Consider the following 21513-nt stretch of genomic DNA (forward strand, 5'->3'; position numbering starts at 1 on the left):
GCTTCTGACATCCTGGATGATTTGGAAACACAGAAACGACTGCATCTTCGACCGCGCGCAACCGTCCGTTCACACCTTAGTGAGTAGGATCAAAGCCGAAGCCAGGCTCTGGACTACTGCTGGCGCTGCTGGGCTTAGAGTTGTGCTGCCCACCACATGGGATGTGCACTAGCATCTACTTGATGTCTGAAACCACCTCCTAGAAGGATTGTAATTACAAACTCTCTCTTTTCAATGGCATGAAACGCATGGGTCCCCTGCGTTTTCACGAAAAACAATAGCTAACAATATTTTCCTACAGGGTTGTAGGAGGAGAATGCTGCACCGGTCGGGACTAACAGACCAGATGATCAAGTGCAGACAACATCAGAGTAGAAAGCTATTGTCCTCCGCTGGCAGTCCTGCACTGAGAGTAGCTCGACGTCGAATACTTCAAACTGTTTCGCGCTAAAGAACGTCGATGGCCCAACCTTCAGCAAACAAAACATATATGTCAGAAACTGTGTACCATATTTGCTCTTGACAGTGATTGGTACTCTATTCTTATGCCAAGGATGTCCGTATGAGGCAGCATCGCAGATGAGTAAAGATCTGAGCTGCAGCCACTATAAGCTGGTTCAGTGGGATCTATGAAATTATTTTGGTTCCTATATAACTAGATATTTTTCCCTTGTTGTTTCTTCGTAAACAGTCGTCTTGTTTACCATTAGCATCATCAGCACACTAATCTTAAACTACACAAGAAGTCAACAAGTGAAAAATGCTGCCATGCAAGAGATGACAGTCACTTACAGGAGGACCAAGCTCAGGAGGTATAATTAGTCTTCTCTTCCCCCCTGGCTTCATGTCCCGAATCCCCTCTTCAAAACCTGCATCAAGAGAGCCTGAAATAAGTTGTGGTGTTACAACGATATGTCTTGAGAAGGCGAGAAGTTCATCAGAATAACCAGGCCGAGGATAGTTTTGCAAGCCCAGCCCCAGTTTAGAATATTATTGACATAGCTAGGCATAGTTCAGTCCGGTGTTCAACATTCCAGAAGACCAAAGGAGGACATATCATGTAACTAGTGAATACTTTCCTGGAACTAATGATTTGTTGCCTAGTCGAATTTTGGCAGGCGAACCCTGGATGTAGGTGCTATCTATCCTTCGTCCTGATTCGTTGTAGCCCACATAGTGAAATATAACCTGTAATTTGGCGGATGGAAGTCAGTATCGCACAAGAAGAATAGAACAATAACATATGCTGCAAATATTTATAAACTAAATGTAGTTCCCTATATTAGTCACCAATTTACAAAGAAATAAAATTAAAATTACTTATTTTGCTTTAGACTTCTGTTAGTGAAAATGTAAATGCAACATTATTACCCAATATCCCTAATCATCCTTTAGTAGTATATTATAATAACAATGGAAGAACCAGCTGGTCCATGCTTAACAAAAAAACATGAGAACGAGATTGACAAATTACGTGAAACGTGTTCACACACAAGAAAATAAACATGAAATAACAAACAGTTAATTCCTATCCAAAAAAAGAAAACATGAATGCCAGATCACACACATTTTTTTCGTTTCGAAAAGAGATCAGACAGACATAAATATGTTACTCCCGATCTAAACGCTCTTATATTTCTTTACGGAGGGAGTATAATTCAGGGAATAACCTGCTGACCATCCTTTGGGCAATCGCCTGTACCAACTTTGACGTCCTCATATATTAATCCGGAGTCCCGAGTTATGTAGTTGTCGGGTGTCACTACTTTGACCTGAAAACCTGAAATGCATTTAGTCAATATATAGCGTGATATTTAATTAGTCATCCGGGTTGCAGAATTAGCAGATAGAAACAAAAACCATATCAACAATGATACCCTGAATAACGAAACACCAACTGACTGAAGTGTAAAATGCTGATGATCCGAAACTTGCATCTGACTTGCAAATGAACAAGCGTATACGGTAGGCACAAAAAGAAGGCTACAAATAAATCCATCGATAATATATTTTTTGGAAAAGGAAATCCATAGATATTTGTGCAAGTGAAAAATTAGCTTGCATAGTTTGGAATCAAGTAAATTGAGTTGCAGCCTATATCCAAAAGAATTTTGGTGGTGACAACCAAACCAGTTGAGGCAGGCTAGGTATATGCACTTTTTTGGAAAAGGAGTACCCCCGGCCTCTGCATCAATCGATGCATGCAGCCATATTATTAAATAAAAACGTAATAAGGTCATAAGGTCCAAAGATGCTCATAGTGAGCAGTAGTCGAAAGTAAATAAAACTGGAAAGCGCCACACCTGGTGATATAAGACTGAAAAAGTGCCACATCCGGCAATATAAAAATAAGCTACGATGCCTACACACTTAGCCTATTATTAGCTCGCCACCCAAATCGGCTGAAGATAACCCGTGCTACCGTCAGGCTAGGTATATGTGTTGGATAATGAGCAACTGACTTTACTGAGGGCCAATGGCCAGTACATATACAGATGTGGCAAAGTGCAGAAAAGCCCCTTATACAATGGGGATGTACACAATGAACTATACACATCTAACACCCCCCCCCCCTCAAACTCATAGTGGATCAACAACACTGAGTTTGGAGAGGAAAAACCCATGCTGTGCTCGAGTCTGTGCCTTCGTGAAGAAGTCAGCCAACTGTAACTCCGAGGGCACATAGTGAAGAGCGAGAGTGTGATCCTGCACAGCAGCACGCACAAAGTGGGCATCCACACCGATGTGCTTGGTGAGCTCATGCTTCACCGGGTTACGCGCAATATTGATAGCACCGGTGCTGTCAGAGAGTAGAGGAGTGGAGGTAGTAGCAGACACACCAAAATCCTCAAGTAACCACCGTAACCAGATCACCTCAGCCGTCAACATAGCCATGGCTCGCAACTCATCCTCTGTGCTTGAGCGAGAAACTGTAGTCTGCTTCTTTGTCTTCCAGGCAATAAGAGAGCCACCAAGAAAGACACAGTAAGCAGACAGCGAGTGTCGATCAGAGGGATCACTGGCCCAGGTAGCATCAGAGTAGGCCTGGAGCTCAAGAGAGCTGGAGCGGGGAAAGAAAAGGCGTTGAGAGATCGTGCCACGAAGATATCGTAGAACACGGAGGAGATGACTATAGTGGACAGAGGTGGGGGAGAAACAAACTGACTCAGGATGTGGACAGGATAGGAGATGTCAGGACGCGTAACGGCAAGATAGACAAGACTGCCAACAAGATGACGATAGCGAGTGGGATTAGGAAGAGGGTCACCATCAGAGGCACGAAGCTGAACGTTGAGCTCCATAGGAGTCACAACTGTACGCTCATCACCAAGAGCAGCGCGAGCAAGAAGATCCTGAATATATTTTTCTTGGGAGATGTAGAAGCCATCAGAGGTCGAGGAGATCTCAATCCCAAGAAAGTAGCAAAGTGGACCAAGATCAGTCATGAGGAACTGATCGCGAAGGCGAGCCTTAACAAAGGCAATATAGTCACAGTCGTCACCAGTGATGATCATGTCATCAACATAGAGGAGGAGAAGAGTCCGACCACGAGGAGACGTGTGAACAAACAACTCGGGATCATGATCACTCGGGATCATGTCATCAACATAGAGGAGGAGAAGAGTCCGACCACGAGGAGACGTGTGAACAAACAACTCGGGATCATGATCACTGGGCAAGAAACCAGCTGCAGTCACCACAGAGGCGAAGCGCTCAAACCAGGCATGAGGAGCCTGTTTAAGACCATAGAGGGAGCGGCGAAGTCTACAGACCATACCATCAGGAGCGTAGTACCCCGGTGGTGGCTGCATATAAACCTCCTCACGCAACTCACCATTGAGAAAGGCGTTCTGAACATCAAGTTGAGAGATAGACCACTGGCGAACAGAAGCCACAATAAGAAGAGTGCGGACAGTGGTCATGTGGCCACAGGAGCGAATGTCTCATCATAATCGCGCCCCTGCTCCTGCTGAAAACCACGAGCCACAAGACGAGCTTTGTAGTGCTCAAGAGAACCATCGGAGCGAGTCTTAACCTTGTAGACCCACTTGCAGGTGATGGGACGGACACCGGAAGGGAGGGGAACCAGATCCCATGTGCCCTCGGCGGTAAGAACATTAACAGGTGAATCAAGAGGTCGGAGAGAAGACAGCACAGAAGAATCAGAAGACATATGAAAGGAAGCTCCAGAATCCAGAACCCACGAGGATGTACCTGACTGTGTAGAGGCCTGTGGTGGTGTAGAAGGGGGTGCAGTCATAGCAGCAGCTGAACCAGTCGACGAGGAGCCAGAGGAGGCAAATAGACGCTTGAGGCGTACAATGTCCTGGTCAGTGAGTGACTGAGTCGAGGAAGATACAGGAGTGCCACTGGAAGAGGAGCGTCTCTGGTCTCGCTTCTTCTGGCGACAATCAGACTCTGGGTGACCTGACCGGGAGCAGTAACCGCAAAAAGTGTCACGGCGCGACGTACTCTTCTCAGCATAAAGAAGACGGCTCACCCCCCTGAAGGAGTGGGTAGGAGTGGTGGAGCAGTGAGGCGAGCAGATGACACAGGAGCCCGGGTAGCCAACACTGAAGAAATCACAAGTAACCCAGCAGAGCGAAGACGGGTCTCCTCAGCACGAAGCTCAGCAAGCACCTCCGAGATAGGAACACGACCATGAGCAAGCAAGTGAGCCCGGCGGGGCTCAAACTCGGTGCGGAGACGAGATAAGAACTCATGAACCCTCCGAAACTCCAAGTCAGACTGCGTAGTCTGACAGCAACGGCAAGTGCCACAAACAACAGTCCTCAGTGAGTCAAGCTGACGCCAGATGGCAGAGCACTGTGAAAAGAACTCATCAACAGACGAGTCACCCTGCTGAAGAGCATGCTCCTGACGCACCACAGAAAGGTATAGAGCATCGCCAGAGGGCTGATAACGCTGACAAAGATAGGACCAAATCGCTGCAACAGTGCCGAGGCCCATGAACTCCGAAGCAAACTGAGGGAGGACACTCGCAGTGAGGACAGCAGCAGCTCGAGCATCATCATTGCACCACTGAGTATAAGCAGACAGATCATCCCGGTAGACAGAAAGAGCATCAGAATATGCAGATACCTGTTGATCATAAGCATCCACTGCAGCATCATCTAGAGTCTTGGCGGCATCCCGGTCAGCCTGAGAAGCATCAACAGCAAGAACCGGCGGCACTGATGGGATTGGGGCCACTGGTGCAACAGGGCATGGCGGACAAGGGACCTCGCCAGAGAGAACACCCCACAAAAGGAGGCCACGCATATGGATGCGCATAAAGCCCACAAACTCAGCATAGTTGGTGCCATCGAAGATCACCGAGCACCGAGGAACGGCGACATAGCCCGAAGAGGACATGAAGAAGTCTCTCTGCAGTTTTTTTTTGAAGTCAACGGACCTAGAAGAACTCGATCTGGATCGGGATCAAGTGGGATCGAGGGGATCGAACACCCACTCGATGGATCGATCGCCCGCTCGTGGGAAAGTCCCACGCGCTCACGGGAGGAGTTGGAGAGAGCGCTCGCTCGCGGAGAGGGGGGGGGTCGATCCAAAAGGGGATCGAGAGCCCGCAGCTCCCGCAGCGACCAGGCGAGCAGCAGCCAAGCGGGCAGCGCCCGCAGCACGGAGGAGGCGAGAAGGGCAGCGCCCGCAGCAGCCAGAGGAGCCAAGCGAGGCGGGCCGGACAGAGCTGGAGGGAGAGGCAGCGGCCAGATGGCCGGAGACAGCCTGCGGCGACCGGAGGCAAGTAGGCTAGGATCGAGATGCACGGAGTTGCAACGTGCGGGAGGAGGGAGCTAGCCTAGCAACTGATACCATGTTAGATAATGAGCAACTGACTTTACTAATGGCCAATGACCAGTACATATACAGATGTGGTAAAGTGCAGAAAAGCCCCTTATACAATGAGGATGTACACAATGAACTATACACATCTAACAATATGCATGGACAAGAAACATAAATAATCCCTGATCTAAAGGCTCTTGTATTTCTTTGCAGAGGGAGTACTACATACATAGATAATGGGACATGATCACCTTCTCTGATGAAGTTTGGGAAATCATCAGGTGCACGGTTGGCTTCCTGGATTTTCTTGTTCTGCTGAAGCAAGCGTCTTTCATCATAAGGATTTATGGTCTTGGTCTTGGCGTGGGCGGAGAAAGGCAGTGAGAGTGTGGGCGTAGCCAGGAGCAGAGCAAGAACCGCCCGCCTCCCGATCTTGAGCTCATCATTCCTGTCTCCACCCAAGACACTGGATTGTTTGCATTAACAAAATCAGGTCAAATACAACACAAGATATAACGATGAAATGTGCGTATTTTCTTTTTTTTTCTAGAGCAGAATAGCTCTGTTTACCAAACAGGCAAGGCTAGCGACCAACACACACACACACACACACATAGGGATACATACATGAAAAGAATCAAAATAAAATGAGAAGGAGGGTCTAAATTTGTTGAGAGGTGAGGTAAAACAAAGTTGATGATTTACTACCATAATAGCCTCTTCCCGTGGCGCCTAGCAGCTGCGGATGCCGTCGTGGAACTGGACCTGGAGGGAGCAACCAGTCCTGCAAGAAAAGAAGCGCGAGAGAAATGAGCAAATGAAGAGCTCGTTCATGGAGATGGAGGGGAGGGGAGGGGAGGCCTCACGGCTGCAAGAGGATAGGGTGGAGCGGGAGGAGGACACCAGCTCCATCTCCTTCTCCTCCAATCCCACGCACTTGCTTTGAGCCTTTGACCCACCCCGCACTCGCACTCGCACTCACTCGCAGTCGCAGGTGAATGAAGAAGCACAAGGAAGGAAGGAAGGAAGGAAGGGGATAATTGAGCCAAAGAAACCGACGATGGGGTTTTTGGGTTCTGCCTGCGTACGTGAGCTCGGTGGACCGCGCCCAGCCATACACACATGCGGGCCAGGGGCCCCGCATGTCGGTGGCCAGAAGGGTATCTCTGTGGCTGGACCCCGCGCGGCGTGTCCGCGGCCATAAACCATCTCTCGATTCTCCTCACCCACCGCACCGCACCGCCCCGCCCGCCGGCTTCCAAGCGCAACCAGAAAAGCAAGCCATGTCGCGGTGGCGCACCGTCGCATCCCGCCTCTCCGCCCCCCACCTCCTCTCCAGGGCCTTCTCCAAGCCTCCGCCGCTTCTTCCCCAGCCTCTGTCTAGGACCTTCTCCAAGGCCGCCGCCACGTCGCACAGCCCTAGCGCGGCCTCCTCTGCCGGCCCGAGGCCCGAGGTACGGCCCGAAGCTCTCGCATCCCTGAGATGCCATTTTTGCCGCTTATTGTTGCGCTCAGGTGGGCTCATAGTGTGATCTGGCGGATTAGAACGGCCCCTGTCTCCAGGGCGGATCGCTGTTGCGAGTACCTACTGGGCTCGACGCATTCTAGGTCTGGGTTGCTCCATCACCACGTAGATTTGCAACATGGAATATGTTCATAGGCTTGATATGTGTGCTTCCGTCCTTCTGCAATGTAGATAGATTTCAAATTTTGTAAGGTTTTCTAAATGTCGTCTATTTCCTACAGTATTTTCGTTCATAGGACTGTGACTACCTAGCAACACTCGAATGTTTTCAAGAAATTGGGCGAAATCAAGTGATGTGTTTTTTAAGCTTTTGATCTACAAAGATGTGCACTTTGTGTGGATGTATGGAGAAATGGAAGGCTTTTATTGCAACATCCAACAAGTCTGTAAAGATGTGTGGATGTATGGAGAAATGGAAGGATTATATTGCAAAGTCCAACAAGTTTGTTGCTGACTTATACAGACTATTTTTTTTCCATTTAGTGATATTCATCGCTACTTAGTGTGTACTACCTATCTACCACACATGCTACAAAGGCTTAACTAATAACTAGAACTGATATCTGTAGCTCCTATATGCCTGTTGTTAAGGATGAATTCTTTCTTTTATAGGTCCGACTGAATTCTATGTTCCTGTCCAAGCCTTCTTCACTGGCACTGCCTCCTGATTCTCCTCTTAGAGCAGAAGATCCACACTATGAGGGAATTAAGCGCTTGATGCTCACACTGCTGCTGTTCTACAGTAAGCAAAGCAAGTCCATCAGAGGAGCAAACACTGTTTATCACCGCATCACTTCTCATGTTGACAAGCCTGATATCTATGAAGGTAACACCTTTGTACTTGGTGGTAAACTCGTTCCTTTTGCACTTTCAGCATTTCCTTGATCATTTCCTATTTGCTGTTTTTTTTTCTGTATTTCTGCTGCAATAAGATTTATGCATGTTCTGGTACTTCGTACTAAGAAAAAGATACCTCTGGTTGTCCATAATTTTCTGCATGGTTGATCTTAACATTAATTTTACAATGAGCACTTAATTTCTGATATTCTGAAGTGCATGGGAGTTATATAGATCCGTAATTATTCAGTTTGAGCTGTGCGGCAGAAATTAGCTTTCATTCTTCTCTGAACATACTAGTATCTTTAATGGTGAGAACCAGATAGGAGGATCATGTTTTTGCTTTGCCATTGAGGAGTTATATTTTCTGCTCTTAAAAGTAGGGTGCTTTCCTGAGGTTTTAATGAAGTGCCAGCTTGTTTTCCAAACGAAAGAATGAACTTTGTGTAATCCCGAAACAATATAATTTCTGATTGTACAAGTACTGAATTGCTGATTACTAGAGCATTAGTGTCCACTCAGTTGCATCATGTTCCCCAAATTGCATCACTGAACTACTTCTATCTTTTAGATCCGGTTTATAGAGGTACATTACATTTGCTATTTTTGTATGTTTATGGAAGGTAAAGAAATGCTTGTGCAATTGCATTCTTAGAGAGTATAAAGAATAATCCATTTGAATGTCATGTTGTGTGTTAAGGCTTTCTGTCAATAAACACTTACGGCTGATAAACATGAAGTGCTTTGTGAATTCTAGCCTCTTATTGTTAATGAAATTGGGCTGGGATATCGTGTCATTTGCGTTTAATTGAAGTTAACCACATCATTTCACTCCTTTTTATGTTTGATATTTATGGAGACAGCAATTTCTGATGTCTCTCTTTTGCAGTGTTTCAGTTGGAGAAAACATTTAAAACAACATTTTCATTGCTTGTTCTCCATATGTGGCTCGTTCTACGTCGCTTGAAGGAAGAAGGAAAGGACGGTGTTAAATTTGGACAGTACATCTATGAAACTTACAATCATGATGTGGAGCTCAGAGTTTCTAAGGCTGGGGTAGGTCATCCATAATTCTGAAAAATTGATATATATCCGAGGTTAAATTATCCACACATCCTGTTATCCTAATTATTGAATCTGATGGTTTTAATCCTCCTTATTAATCGTCCTAATGAACGTTGATTAGCAATACACCATTACCATCATGTACATTTGATGCCAGACTTCTTTATACATTATCTGCTAGAGATGTTATACCCTAAGGGGATATAAAGTTTGCTGGTTGAACGCAAGAAGCTAAATAGTACTAGATTGTGCTTTCTTTGTCCACCAGTGTCAAAAAAGAACTGGAGAAATGCTCAACCTATCTAAATGGTACGTCTTCATTTGTGTATGCGATACACAGCTGGACACACTTATATAGAGAGCGGTCTAGCAAAGGAACCAAACTAGTGTATCGGCAGTGCATCATGCTTAGGTGCCATGCCATCAAACTATGGCACAACACATTAGTCAAACTTGGAAAGTGTGATCTATCTGGGGTTGGGACTTGTGGCAAGAAGCATAACCTACATGTTATTCCTAGTTCCCATTGGGATATATCAGCAAATGTTTGGATGTTTTATGATGTGAGTGGTGATGCACTTGGTTATTTATATTTCCAATTTGTTGTTGTACTGTCATTTTTTGCGTTGGCTGTATTTGCACTGGATATATTTGTACTGTACAGCCATTGTTCTGGCTGTAATCCTACTGTCATTTTTGCACAGGGTTGTTTATGGCACAGGGAGATGGAATCACCATAGTTTACGTACTCCCTCTTTTCAGAATATTTGAAGTTCTAGGTTTGTCCTAAGTCAAACTTATTTAAGTTTGACCAAGTCTAGCGAAAAATATGTTAACATCTACAAAACCTAATTTGTTTCATTAGATTGCTCACAAAATATATTTTCATATTATATTTGATATTCTAGATATTAGTATATTTTTCTATATACTTGGTCAAACTTCAAATGTTTTCAAACGAGGGAGTGCTAGATTGAAAGGTTGAACTTGTGGCAGTTTATTAACCCATTATCATGACTTACAAGTATATGGAACAAAAGTAGAACTTCGTTTTGCTTGTGAGGAAAAAGCTGGTATTATGTGTAAAATACTGAAAAGACATCACTATTTTTGTGTAATAAAAATGAATCATGCAACTAATCTTATAAAGCCTGGAATCCATAGTGTTGGTCATCTTTTCACTTCGTCTTGCATAATATGAAGACTGATTTCTCTTTATGCATGCTATTGTTTTTTGTTGTGAAAGTTCATGTGTGACATACTAGTGTGTCTACAGGTCAACTTGCTATTGACAAAATGGATGAAAGAGCTAGAAAAAATATTCTATGGGAACATTGTGAAATATGATACTGCAATAAGCCCAGAAGCAAGCCAGGATGATCTTGTAAATGTCATCTGGAGGTAATTGTTCAGTTACCTTCTCTAAATATGTAGCTGATTGTTTCATAAAGATGAAAAATAGGCAATCCATTATCCAAGGTCCCAACTAATTGCAAGATCCAGCCTCTCTTGTGGCTTTGTGATATAATACCTGATACAGGTCACATGGTCTTCTCCTATATAATAGGAGTAAGAAAAATATAATAATAAATAAAGACACTAGTCTTAAATCATCTAGGCTGATGTTTGTTCAATATATTTATGGCACCTATCGACCAGAAGATAAAATATGTGTTATCTTATCTTAGTGATCAGCCATTGTTCTTATGAGGCCAGTTCATTATTGTCAAGGAAATTAAATACTTCCTGGAAAATAAATGTTTTATGAAGGAAAGCAGTAGTTCACTACACCTAGTGTCAAAAATGCTCTTATATTATGGGACGGAGGGAGTATTAGTTAGCACTGCAGCTTTCTAACATCAAAGCGGCAACTTTCTGGTTATGGCACCATAGTAATTATGTGATGTAGCTGTGTAAATTGTGGACTGTATTTCTTTCATAATCTAGCACTGCCCTTATGTATGATAGTTACTTGTGTTGAATTGTTAGGAATGTGTACGCTGACGAAGGTTCAGAGCCTATGGACGCAGCTGCTACCCCTGCTGTCCAGGCAAGTTCCTTCTCTGATGGAGACAGCTTTAGAAAGTAGCTGATTACGTGCCATATTTTACAAAACCTAAGACTACCTGTTCTGTTGAATCTCAGGCATTGGCAAGATATACTCGGAGGGAGGCAACTTGCCTATCATTGACAGGTCAGTGTTGACTAATTCTCCCATCTCTATCTCCCATGCATGTGAGATACAAACACACTAGCTTTTCTTCTCGCTTTCCTTAAATTGAAAAACGTCTTGTTGAATATTAAACTGACTAAATTCTGCACTCCCTAAACTTTTCAACAACAGATAAAGAAGCTGTGTTCTCTGGCAACTTCAAGTTTACGACCGTTTTGCCAACCGTCCCCAGCCCAGTGAAGCGACGTCGATGAGCTTTGGCATTGGTAGATCAGTATTCCATATGAAGGCTGGCTGGTATACATGGACAAGGAAGACTGAAAGTCCTATCATCATTACAAATAATAGGAAATTTCCAGTATTTATTTATGCACGAATCTCAGCATTTCGGGCCATTTTGGTGGCTACACCTGCCTCTAGCTAGGAATCTCCTTTATGTTTATCCTGTGTGAGCATTGCATTGATGGGCTGCCCTCTCGGAATAGAGCACACGGTGGAAACGTTTTCCTGGTTGAATGCTTGTAGTATTTTACCATTTTCATTGCCGATTTGGACTTGAGATCATTCGCAATGTCGGTAACGGTGTATTGTCTGCATCACGAGCATGGTTTTGGTCTCGTGGGTGATCTGTGGAAACTGATTGTGAAACAAAGCATATTGGAGCCAATTCGTAATTGCTGAGAAAATTTCATCATCTCTTTGGTGTTTGAACTTCCAAGGGCATCTCCAGCCGCGCCCCCAACAGGCCCCCTCAGGCCACTTTTCCGGTTCGGACTTTTTTTCCGCCCGGCGGTCACAGGCCGAACCCGGCGTGCTGGGGAGCAGTTGGGGGCTCCGGCGCTAGGGAAAAACACGCGTGGCCCACACCGATAGGGGAAAAGTCAAGGTTTTCTTTCCCCGACTTGCCTCGCACCCTCCGCGCCCTCGGCCATCACTAGCTATATCCCGGCGACGGCCGCCGCCTACTTCGCTAGATAGCCATTTCCCGCCGGAAAATAGCAGCGCTTCGCCGCGGCAGCCCCTCCCACAGCAGCTGGGCGTTTTCGGCCGCCGTTTCCGGCCGCGGAGGCGCGGTTTAACGGCGGGTACACGCCCACCGAGCGCAAGGTGTTCGGCGTTTTGCCTGTCTTGGTGATGGACTCGGATGAGGAGAAAGAGCTCGCCGCACTGCTGGAGGAGGAAGCCGCGGCCGACGTCCAGGAAGAAGAGCATCTCATGGTGCTCGCCGCCCTCGCCCAGCTGCTGGCGAGCAATGAAAAGCCGCGGCGAGGTGGCTCGGCGCCGGGGCGGGTGAAAGCAAAGAACCGGCATCGTCTCCAAGGCTACTGCATGCTCTACTTTGACTACTTCGCCGATGCTCCACTTCATGGCGAGAGAACATTTCGGCGCCGTTATCGGATGAGCCGAAAGCTCTTCCTCAGGATTGTGAATTCCATCCGAGAGTTCGACAACTACTTCAAGTGCAAGATGGATTGCACTGGCGCTCTTGGATTCACCTCCATCCAGAAGTGCACGACAGCGATGAGGATGCTTGCATATGGAGCTCCCAGTGATTCACTCGACGACTATGGGCGCATGGCCGAGTCCACCAGCATAGAGTGTTTCTACAAGTTCTGTCGGGCAGTGGTGGCAGTGTTTGGGCCACAATACTTGAGAACACCCAATGCAGAAGACACTGCTCGGATCCTAGCCCAGAATGCAGCAAGAGGATTTCCTGGGATGCTTGGAAGCATCGACTGCATGCATTGAAAATGGAAGAACTGCCCATTTGGTTGGCAGGGGATGTACAAAGGCGCCAAAGGCGGTTGCAGTGTGGTGCTTGAGGCGGTAGCCACACAGGACCTCTGGATTTGGCACTCCTTCTTTGGTATGCCAGGAACTCATAATGACATCAACGTGCTGCAGTGCTCTCCTGTTTTTGCCAAGCTCGTTGAGGGCCATTCTCCTTCGGTGAACTTGGAGATCCGAGACCCACAGGTGCATCATCAACTGCAGAAAGATCTGATTGAGCACCTATGGAGGCTCAAGGGAGACGCCGTGTGATGAAATACGAGTTTTTATTTGTTAAACTACATAATTTGTATTGAACTATTTGTTGTTGTACTATTTTGTTGAAGTATTTGATTTTTCTATGATTGAAATATGTGATAAGAAATATTTGATGAAATACGCCCATAATTGAATGCCGAGACACGGCGAAACCATGCCGAATATGGGCCTATTCTCGCCCATATGGGCCCTTTATTCGCCGAAATTGGGCTGCAAAGTGGGCCAATTTTGGCGCCTGGGGGCGACGACTGAGCGCAAAACCGCCCCCAGCGCCGAGTGTATCACCGGCTCGCCCCTAGGGGGCGATTTTTATGCGTCCTGGGGGGGCCAACGGCTGGAGATGCCCTAAGCAACTGCTGTGCTCAGTCACGAGAGCACGGAAAACATGAAGGATAATGTGCAGCGCTCTCTTGGGCTTGCATGGTCCCTTTTTTTCTCAGCCCTTTTTCCAGCAGAGATGCAAGAGATCCTTTTCCCCGTCTTTTTTGCCAGTTATTATCGTGTTGGGGGTTGAAGAAACCTGGGTGCGCTCGGACCATTTATTTAGAAACGCGGACGAACCATTTGAAGTGGTCCTCGACCTCTGGCTGAAGTGACATGAGATATCTTTTGGGAAGAGAGAGTAACTATAGATGCTCGATATGCATATTGATCAATCGATCTCCGCGTCCTGCCAGTTCGCTAAATAGGCTCACTCTACCAAGGGGCAGAAGAAGATCAAGCCGATGAAGGGAAGCACCGAGAAAAATATCTCTCTTATCTAAATATAAGAGCAAGCTTTATCTCTATGCACACAGAATAAGGAGATTAAACTGGATGAGCAGATCTGCTGTAGCCTGTCTATTGCAGGCTGGGCCCTATGTGAATGATAGGAGGAATATCCGGTGTTATCAAGGCTTATATGCTATCGTGATACAGGCTGCTGAGAGCTGTTGGATCTAAGATCCTATTGTAGGCTGGGCCCTATGTGAATGCTAAGAGAAATATCTGATGCTGCCAAGGCTTATATGCTACCGTGATATAGGCTGCTGAGAGCTGTTGGATCTAAGATCCAGTGGCTTTCAGGAGCTCTTGAACATTTTACAAAAAGCTCTTGAAGACTCCCAAAATTGCATGCAGACAAATGCTTGTAAGATGCCGTCTGATGTGAGATCCAATGGCCTAAAAGCTCGTATCACGGTAGCATACACGTTTTGGGAGCACCTGAAACTTTTTCACTAATCGAGAAAGTTTGCTTGCTTGAGAGCAACAAAGAGACGAAAAATTCTTTCATCGCAAGAATAGGAGGAAACTTTGATTATTGATAAGCACCACAATAGCAACATTCCTTAGGTGAAATATAACCGAACATTCCTTAGGTGAAATATAACCCAAGATAACTCCAACCAAGTATGATGCATGTCCGGTTTAATGAGGCATGACATGGCAAAGTGCACAAGCAAAACTACAAGTTAAGTGGAGCTCAATATGCAACGAGTTGCACATTGACGAAACACCACATGACTTATTTAGTTCTCTCCCGTTTATGTACTCAACAAAATTAAATGTTGGTTAGCATGGCAAGGGGTGAAGCATAATTAAACTAACTATCTAGTCAAGTTTAAATGAGGCCGGAAATAACAAACAACAATTCCAGAAAATCCTCATGAGCATATATTAGATTTGGTACTGTTCTTCCCTAAACCATATTTTAGAGTTTTTAAACATGCAAAGTAAAGTCGCCATGTTAAACTATGCATTTTTCTACCCCATTTACATATAAAGTTTATTTAAAACCGAGCTACGGTTATTTAGTTATGAATTAAAGCATTTTAGCATGGCATATGGGCAAAATTACATAAACAACATTTTAAAAATTTTAAACATGCATGACAGTTGGAAATTATGAAACTAGACAAAATTCTAAGCAAGTTACATATATAATTTATTTAGATCTGATGCACGGTTGTTGAGTTATAATATGCATGAAGTCTAGGGGGCTTCCTGTAAAACTGGTTCTCTCGAAATAAAAGATAAATCTGCAGCAAGGAAAAAAACATGCACGGGACGAAACACAGGCGGACTGGGCTGCATAGTGCACTGGGCGCAGGACTGGGGACGTCTCACCATGGGCCTGGGGGGGGGGGTACTAGGCTGCAGGAGGTCGCGGTGGCCGGGGCGAACTTTGCCTTGGGCAGGCGGTTGGACGTGGCCGTGGCCCACGAGGCCCGTGAGGCCGGAGGAGGCCCAGGCAGGCGAGGCGAGGGGGCCTGCTCGATCTCGACCAGGGCACGGCGCGACGACACTCTCCGGCGGCGACGACGTGACGCAGGAGGGTCGGGGACAGGCGGTGGCTCTCCGGATCCTGCGCGGGAACGATGGGGACGAGCGTCGGCGACGGATCCAGAGGGTGGCGGAGCAGATCAGGCCGGAGGTCGAGGACGGGAGCGCGTGTGATGGCGACGAGCTTCCGGGCAGCAGAGGGCGTGGATGCGGCATGGCGCGGGGTCCCGACGGGGTCCGGTCGCGGAGGAAGGAGGCGCAGAGATGGGGTCGCCGGAGGAAGGAGGCGCGGAGATGGGGTCGCCGGAGGACGACGTGGCGAGGCTCGCCGGCGGGAGGCGCTGGCCGAGTGAGGCGAGGAGGACGAAGGCTCGAGCGACGGGGAGCGAGGTGGACTCGTTCAGGCCTAGATGGGCTTCCAGGGCCCCGATCTGGGTTCTGCGGGCCCTGCGTGAGGTGGGAGACAGTGGTGCGACGTGGAGGGCGCTGAGTGGTTGAGGCGCGGTCAGGTGGCGGCGCCGGCGAGTGGTGGCGCACCAAGTAGCGAAGGTGGGCTGGCGGCGCCAGATCCGAGGGGTTAAACGGCGGCTGGCTGCAGAATTTGAGGAGGGGGTAGGTAGGAGGCCAAAATGGCATGTGGAGGGTGTTTAAATAAGGATGGGGGTTAGGGTTTGAGGGGACTTGCTCCGTTTCGGAGCCTCCGATCGCAATCGAACGGTTCCGATCGAAGGGGAGGTTTAGGTGGGCTGCAGGTGGGCTGTGTATGAAGGCTTGGGCTGAGAGGAGAGAGGAGAAAGGGTGCAGCCCGATGACGGTTTTCGGAGACCGAAAACGTCCGACGTTAGAGCGACTATAATGCCGCTATAGTTATCCGTTGGGGCGTCAAACGGACTCCGAATGCGATGAAACTTGTCAGGCGGCCTACTGACAACAAAACAACACCGCATGCCATCTTTCAACCCATTCCGAGAACATTTTCCGGCCTCTTATAAATAATATTTCGGACATGCCGCGGGCGCGTGCAAGTGTGGTTGGGCTCAGAACGGACAACGAAGAGAACGAGGAGAACTGGAAGGATGCAAGTTTTGAAAATATGATGATGCAATGCACATGATGAAATGGCAAGATGCGACACGCAAGCGAATGACATGGCAATGACGGCGCAAAACTGGAAGACACCTAGCGCAACAGTCTCGGGGCGTCACAGCAGGCCCCAATAGGAATCCGCGAGGGCGGGCTCTTGGCGATGTCCCGAGCTCAGCCACACCCCTCCTCACGCTTCACGGAGGCATGGCGATGAGACGACCCACTGCCGCCTTCGAAGTGGGTGCGGTGGCTGGTCGTAACCGCCGCTGCTGGAGCTGTCGTCGGAGGAAGAGCCGCCGTAGCTGGACGAGACATGGTCGGCCCCAAGGGCGGGTTCACCCTCATCCTCACCACGACCATCACCAAGGCCGAGCACCTCCTCGCTGTTGTTGACCTCAGGGCAGCACCCAGCGCGGCGACCATCTTCCCCAAACACCCTCACATAGAGGGTCGCGTCACCGTCATAATTAAAATGGAGGGTGCACCGCCGGCCTAAGCCGCGCACGCGGACAAACGTCTGCCAGCCGCGGGCCAGGGCTATGTTTCCCGCAACGGAGACCTCAACCGCGACCCAGGAAGCCCTGCTGCAGCAACCGTCCGCCTGTAGCCAGAGCCCGCCGGGACCTCAGGCCGGCAACTCGTCGGCGAAGAAGCGCGGGAGCTGAAGCCAGTTGCCGGCCGGGTTCTCCGACCAGACGACGAACTCTGGCAGCACCTCCGCCGAGTGGAAGCACGTCCGGGGAGGCCGCGCGATCACGGCACGTCTCACCTCATCAACAGGACTTCCACGACCGGAGCGACCCCTGTCACATGAAGTGGCACCGCCACGGCCGCGTGGGGCCGCAGCGGGGGTCACGGTGTGCTTGCGGGGATGGCCGCGAGCACGCTTGGGCACCGAAGAGCCGGGTCCCTCCCAAGGGACTTTCCCCTTCTCCGCGGCGGAGAACCTCTTCGACGACGCCATTGGTGTAGCAACTGGCGATGGAGCAAAGGCGGAGAAGCGAGCCGAATGGGAGAGATGGGCGACGGGGGCTCTGCCCCCTCCCCATTTATAGCCGAAGAAGGCGAACCAACACCCCCACGATTACAGGTAATGATGGTTTTTCCTTGCATGCAGCAGGGACTCGTCAAATCAGGCATTTGCCGAGGCGGCGTGGGGAAGCGGAGACGCCCACGTCCAATCAACCGCCACGCATCGACCAAGGCCGCAGGCTATTGGGGCCTGCGGCGCTTCGCACTTGCCCCTGGGCTTCGCCTCAAAGCCAAGACCGAGCACGCCTTGGGGTCCCCAGACTTGCCTGCCTACAGCCCACGGCGTGGCGCTGTGAGTGGGCCCATACGATCCATCCTCACCAACAAGCATTCAAGACCCTCGCGAGGGGCCAAGCCTCACGAGACGGACGACGCAAGACCTCCTCAGGAGCGGCCTCGCCAGGCCGGCTCGCAAGGAGCGAAGAGATCAAGGCCAAGCAAACCTCGCGAGGTTCCAATGACGTGAGCCATGACGATCGAGACCAGGCGGGTGCTAGCGCTCACAGTGTCCTTGATTCCTCTTTGGTGCTAAGGAAGCAGGAGCAGACGAAGAGTACCAAGGCGTTAAGCAAATGTTTCCATATCGGTGCAAAGAGACCAAGACCAGCAGGACGGAAGGATGGAGGTCACCGTGGAGCCCAAGACGGCGTCACCACCAGAACCTTTGGCAGGCGAAGATTGCTTTTGTCAGGATAACTTGTACTTGTTGTCCCCTTTCAAATTGGCCGTTGTTGGCTCCCTTCCTGCTCAATATTTGGGGAGAGGATCAGGGCCTCTATAAATAGGATTAGCCACCATAGTAGAAGGGGGATCGACCTCACCTTAGATTTGAGCCATCCCATCCTTAGCCACACACCAACCAAGCACAAGAACACCTCACCTCAGGAAGTTGTTCTTCCCCTTGTACTGTTCATCATCAGCCCAAGAGGCAGTCCACCAGACCACACTGGAGTAGGGTATTACACGGCAGCGGTGGCCCGAACCAGTATATATCTTGTGTCTCTTGTGTTGGGAGTTCTTTGAGCTAGCCTTTGAGATCGCGAAGTGCTTGAGGGCGTTATTGGTGAGGGAGAGATCTTTGCGTGCACCCAATGTTCGAACCTTAAGGGTTTTGCCGGAACCCGAAATCTGACACCGCCCGAACGAACACGTCTGAGTGAAACCAGCTAGAGACCAGCTCCAGGCGCCCGACCACCAGGCGGGGGTCAGCGCCTTGAAGATCTTCTCACAACAGGGTCATCATAGAAAGAGCGCGCTCCAGGACATCAGGGGAGGCAGAAGGATCTGATGTCAGCAGTATGGCAGGAGGAGGAGGAGTCAGCGTCGCCACCATGGCCTGGGAGGCTGAGGGATCGTGAGCCTTGGGGACCCCAACAACCAAGCCGGGCGTTGGCACCTCCGGAGCCAGTGGGGCAGCAGGGGCCACCTCCTCTTGAGGACGCTCCCCCAAGCCTCGTGAGGACGATCAGGCCGGAGAAACGCGAGCGTTGTCACTGCCCTTCTCCATGGAGAGGGGCGCAGCCGCCGCAGGCGAAGGGGTCCCAAGCAATACCACCACTTCCTCCTTCCTCCTCTTCGCCGCGGGTGTAGGCTTGCTGGCGCAGCAAAGAAGCATTAAGAGTCAACAGCAGAAGCAGAAACAAGACAGGGCAAGAGTACTTACTAGTCCACCGTAGTGTAATCTCTTTGCTTCCTGAGCTTGAAGCCTGAAAGCTTTGCGGCCTGAGGCACGGGCGCGCAAGCACCAGGAGCAGAAGAAGAAGCAGCAGGTGGGTTGGAGGCAGCTCCGGGCAGCATCAGAACAGGGGCGTCGCCTCGGGAAATCAGCGCCGACCTCCCTCTCGTCGGAATCTCAGCCGGGGACCTCGTCCAATGACTGGCCTTGGACCTCGAGGAGCCACCGGCCGCATGCAGCTCCCTACTTTCCAGAAGGGCATCAGCCTCATCGTCGTCAGGCAGGGTGCGGAGGATGTCGGCCTTGCGCAAAGGGGAGGTCTCCCCCGCCCCTTCACGAGTCACCTCCGAGTCGCGCTCCTTATCCTCCCCTTCTTCCTCCTCTTCCTCTGCCTGAGACTCGTCGGAAGACACGTCTACCTGAGTTGTCGTCACCAGGATATTTGACGGCACAGGTGACACGAGCCCACGCTTGTCGAAGACAGGTAGAGCGACGACAACCTTTGCCCCATCCAGGCGGCGGTACAAGGGAAGGAAGGAGTCTGGCGGGTACCCTTGATCGTCCCCAACCAAGGAGTGGATGGCCGAGCGTAGATCCTCGTCAGAAAGGGCCTCCGGGCACAGGCGGAGGTCGTCCCCTTCGTTTGCAAGCTTCCATAAGGGGCGCGGCGTGATTGGAGGGGAGCCACGCGCTGCTTCATGAGTTCTTTGACGATCATGGCTCCCGTCAACTTCGCCGCCCTTGAATCAGCAGGTCTCAGGTCGGCGATCATCCTCTCCAATACCTGTGCCACCCGGGCGTCGGTGAGCTTCGCGCGAAGCCACCCCTCATGGGACACAGGCATATCCGTCGGTAGCACTAGCCAGGGGTGGACGCGCTTGGTGTCCTTCAGGACCCACTTGCCCCTGAAGCCCTCGACCTTCTTCCCAGCCTTCGAGATGGCGTTGGTCTTGTTGGCTGCGACGAAGCCAACGCACCTAGAGCAGTGGCCCTCTTTGATCTGGAGGAAGAAAAAGTGGCGCAGCAGCGCCACGGACGGCATCACCCGACATACGCCTCGCAGTAGAAGGCAAAGATCGACAGAAGGAGGATGGAGTTGGGATGAATGGAGAGCGTGGATCTTGTACTGGCTAAGGACGGAGTAGATGAAGTCGGAGAAGGGGGGAACCAACCCGGTGATGATGCTACTCATGAAGAAGGGGTAGAAGGTGCTGCCTGAGGCCTCTGGCTCGTTGGAGCCAGCCTGGAGGACGGTCTTCCTCTTCTTATCACCCTCCACTATTATCAGAAGCATGGCAGCAACATGGTAAACACACAAGCATAAACATAGCATGATGCACAACCAAGGATGATGCATGTCGGTTTAAATATGCATGGCATGGCAAAATGCAACAAGCAATACTACAAATTAAGTGGAGCTCAATATGCAACGCGTTGCATATTGACGAAACACCACATTTATTTATTTAGTTCTCTCCCGTTTATGTATCCAACAATATTAAATGTTATTAAACATGGCAAGAGGTGAAGGATAAGTAAAAATACACAGTTAGGCATTTTAAATGAGGCCGGAAACATCAAACAACAATTCCGGTAAATCCTCATGTGCATTAGCAATTTAATGCAACAACAATTTTAAACATTTTAAATGTTATTATCATGATGCGAATGAAATGTGCAAGTTTTATGCAATTTTTGTTAAAGTTGACATGAGCATAATATGAAGCATTTGTCACCGTGGTGGAAAGAAAGGGTGCCACGGCGACGGTAACGAAAACGATGCCACGGCAATGTTCCGGTTTCGGTAACTCGATTGAGATGCCGGTGCAAAAGGAAGTGTGACGGGAGCGTGTCATGCGATGAACGATGGGGTGCTCCCGGTTACCGGGTTCCCACATGTTGGTGGCAAGGCAAAAGAGGGGCAACATGCACCGACAGTTCAGACTCGAGACAAACAAGGGTGCATCTCATACAACATGCATCCATACACGGGCAGTCGTCTTG

At 49.2% G+C, this 21513-nt stretch overlaps 2 protein-coding genes across 3 annotated transcripts; one reads left to right on the forward strand and one right to left on the reverse strand.

The window, feature by feature from the left end:
* Window positions 1-159: 159 nt before the first annotated feature.
* On the reverse strand, window positions 160-6862 carry LOC119354383 (peptidyl-prolyl cis-trans isomerase FKBP20-2, chloroplastic-like). 2 transcript variants are annotated; one of them, XM_037621113.1, is made up of 7 exons: window positions 6672-6862; window positions 6514-6589; window positions 6057-6253; window positions 1671-1780; window positions 1080-1188; window positions 793-869; window positions 160-470 (listed from the first exon to the last, which is right to left on the reverse strand). In XM_037621113.1, exons 1-7 carry the CDS (start codon window positions 6715-6717, stop codon window positions 351-353), a joined length of 735 nt encoding a protein of 244 aa, XP_037477010.1. In that variant the 5' UTR covers window positions 6718-6862; the 3' UTR covers window positions 160-350. The 2 variants fall into 2 exon arrangements, with proteins under 2 accessions (XP_037477010.1, XP_037477009.1); XM_037621112.1 differs by having other exon boundaries at window positions 6057-6271; window positions 6672-6861.
* Window positions 6863-7007: 145 nt separating this feature from the next.
* Window positions 7008-12079, forward strand: LOC119354382 (ubiquinol-cytochrome-c reductase complex assembly factor 1-like). The gene is made up of 7 exons (XM_037621111.1): window positions 7008-7259; window positions 7943-8156; window positions 9057-9223; window positions 10509-10633; window positions 11222-11282; window positions 11378-11426; window positions 11577-12079. Exons 1-7 carry the CDS (start codon window positions 7089-7091, stop codon window positions 11657-11659), a joined length of 870 nt encoding a protein of 289 aa, XP_037477008.1. The 5' UTR covers window positions 7008-7088; the 3' UTR covers window positions 11660-12079.
* Window positions 12080-21513: the final 9434 nt, after the last annotated feature.

The sequence above is a fragment of the Triticum dicoccoides genome, chromosome 2A, assembly GCF_002162155.2.
Source record: "Triticum dicoccoides isolate Atlit2015 ecotype Zavitan chromosome 2A, WEW_v2.0, whole genome shotgun sequence".
NCBI lineage: Eukaryota > Viridiplantae > Streptophyta > Magnoliopsida > Poales > Poaceae > Triticum > Triticum dicoccoides.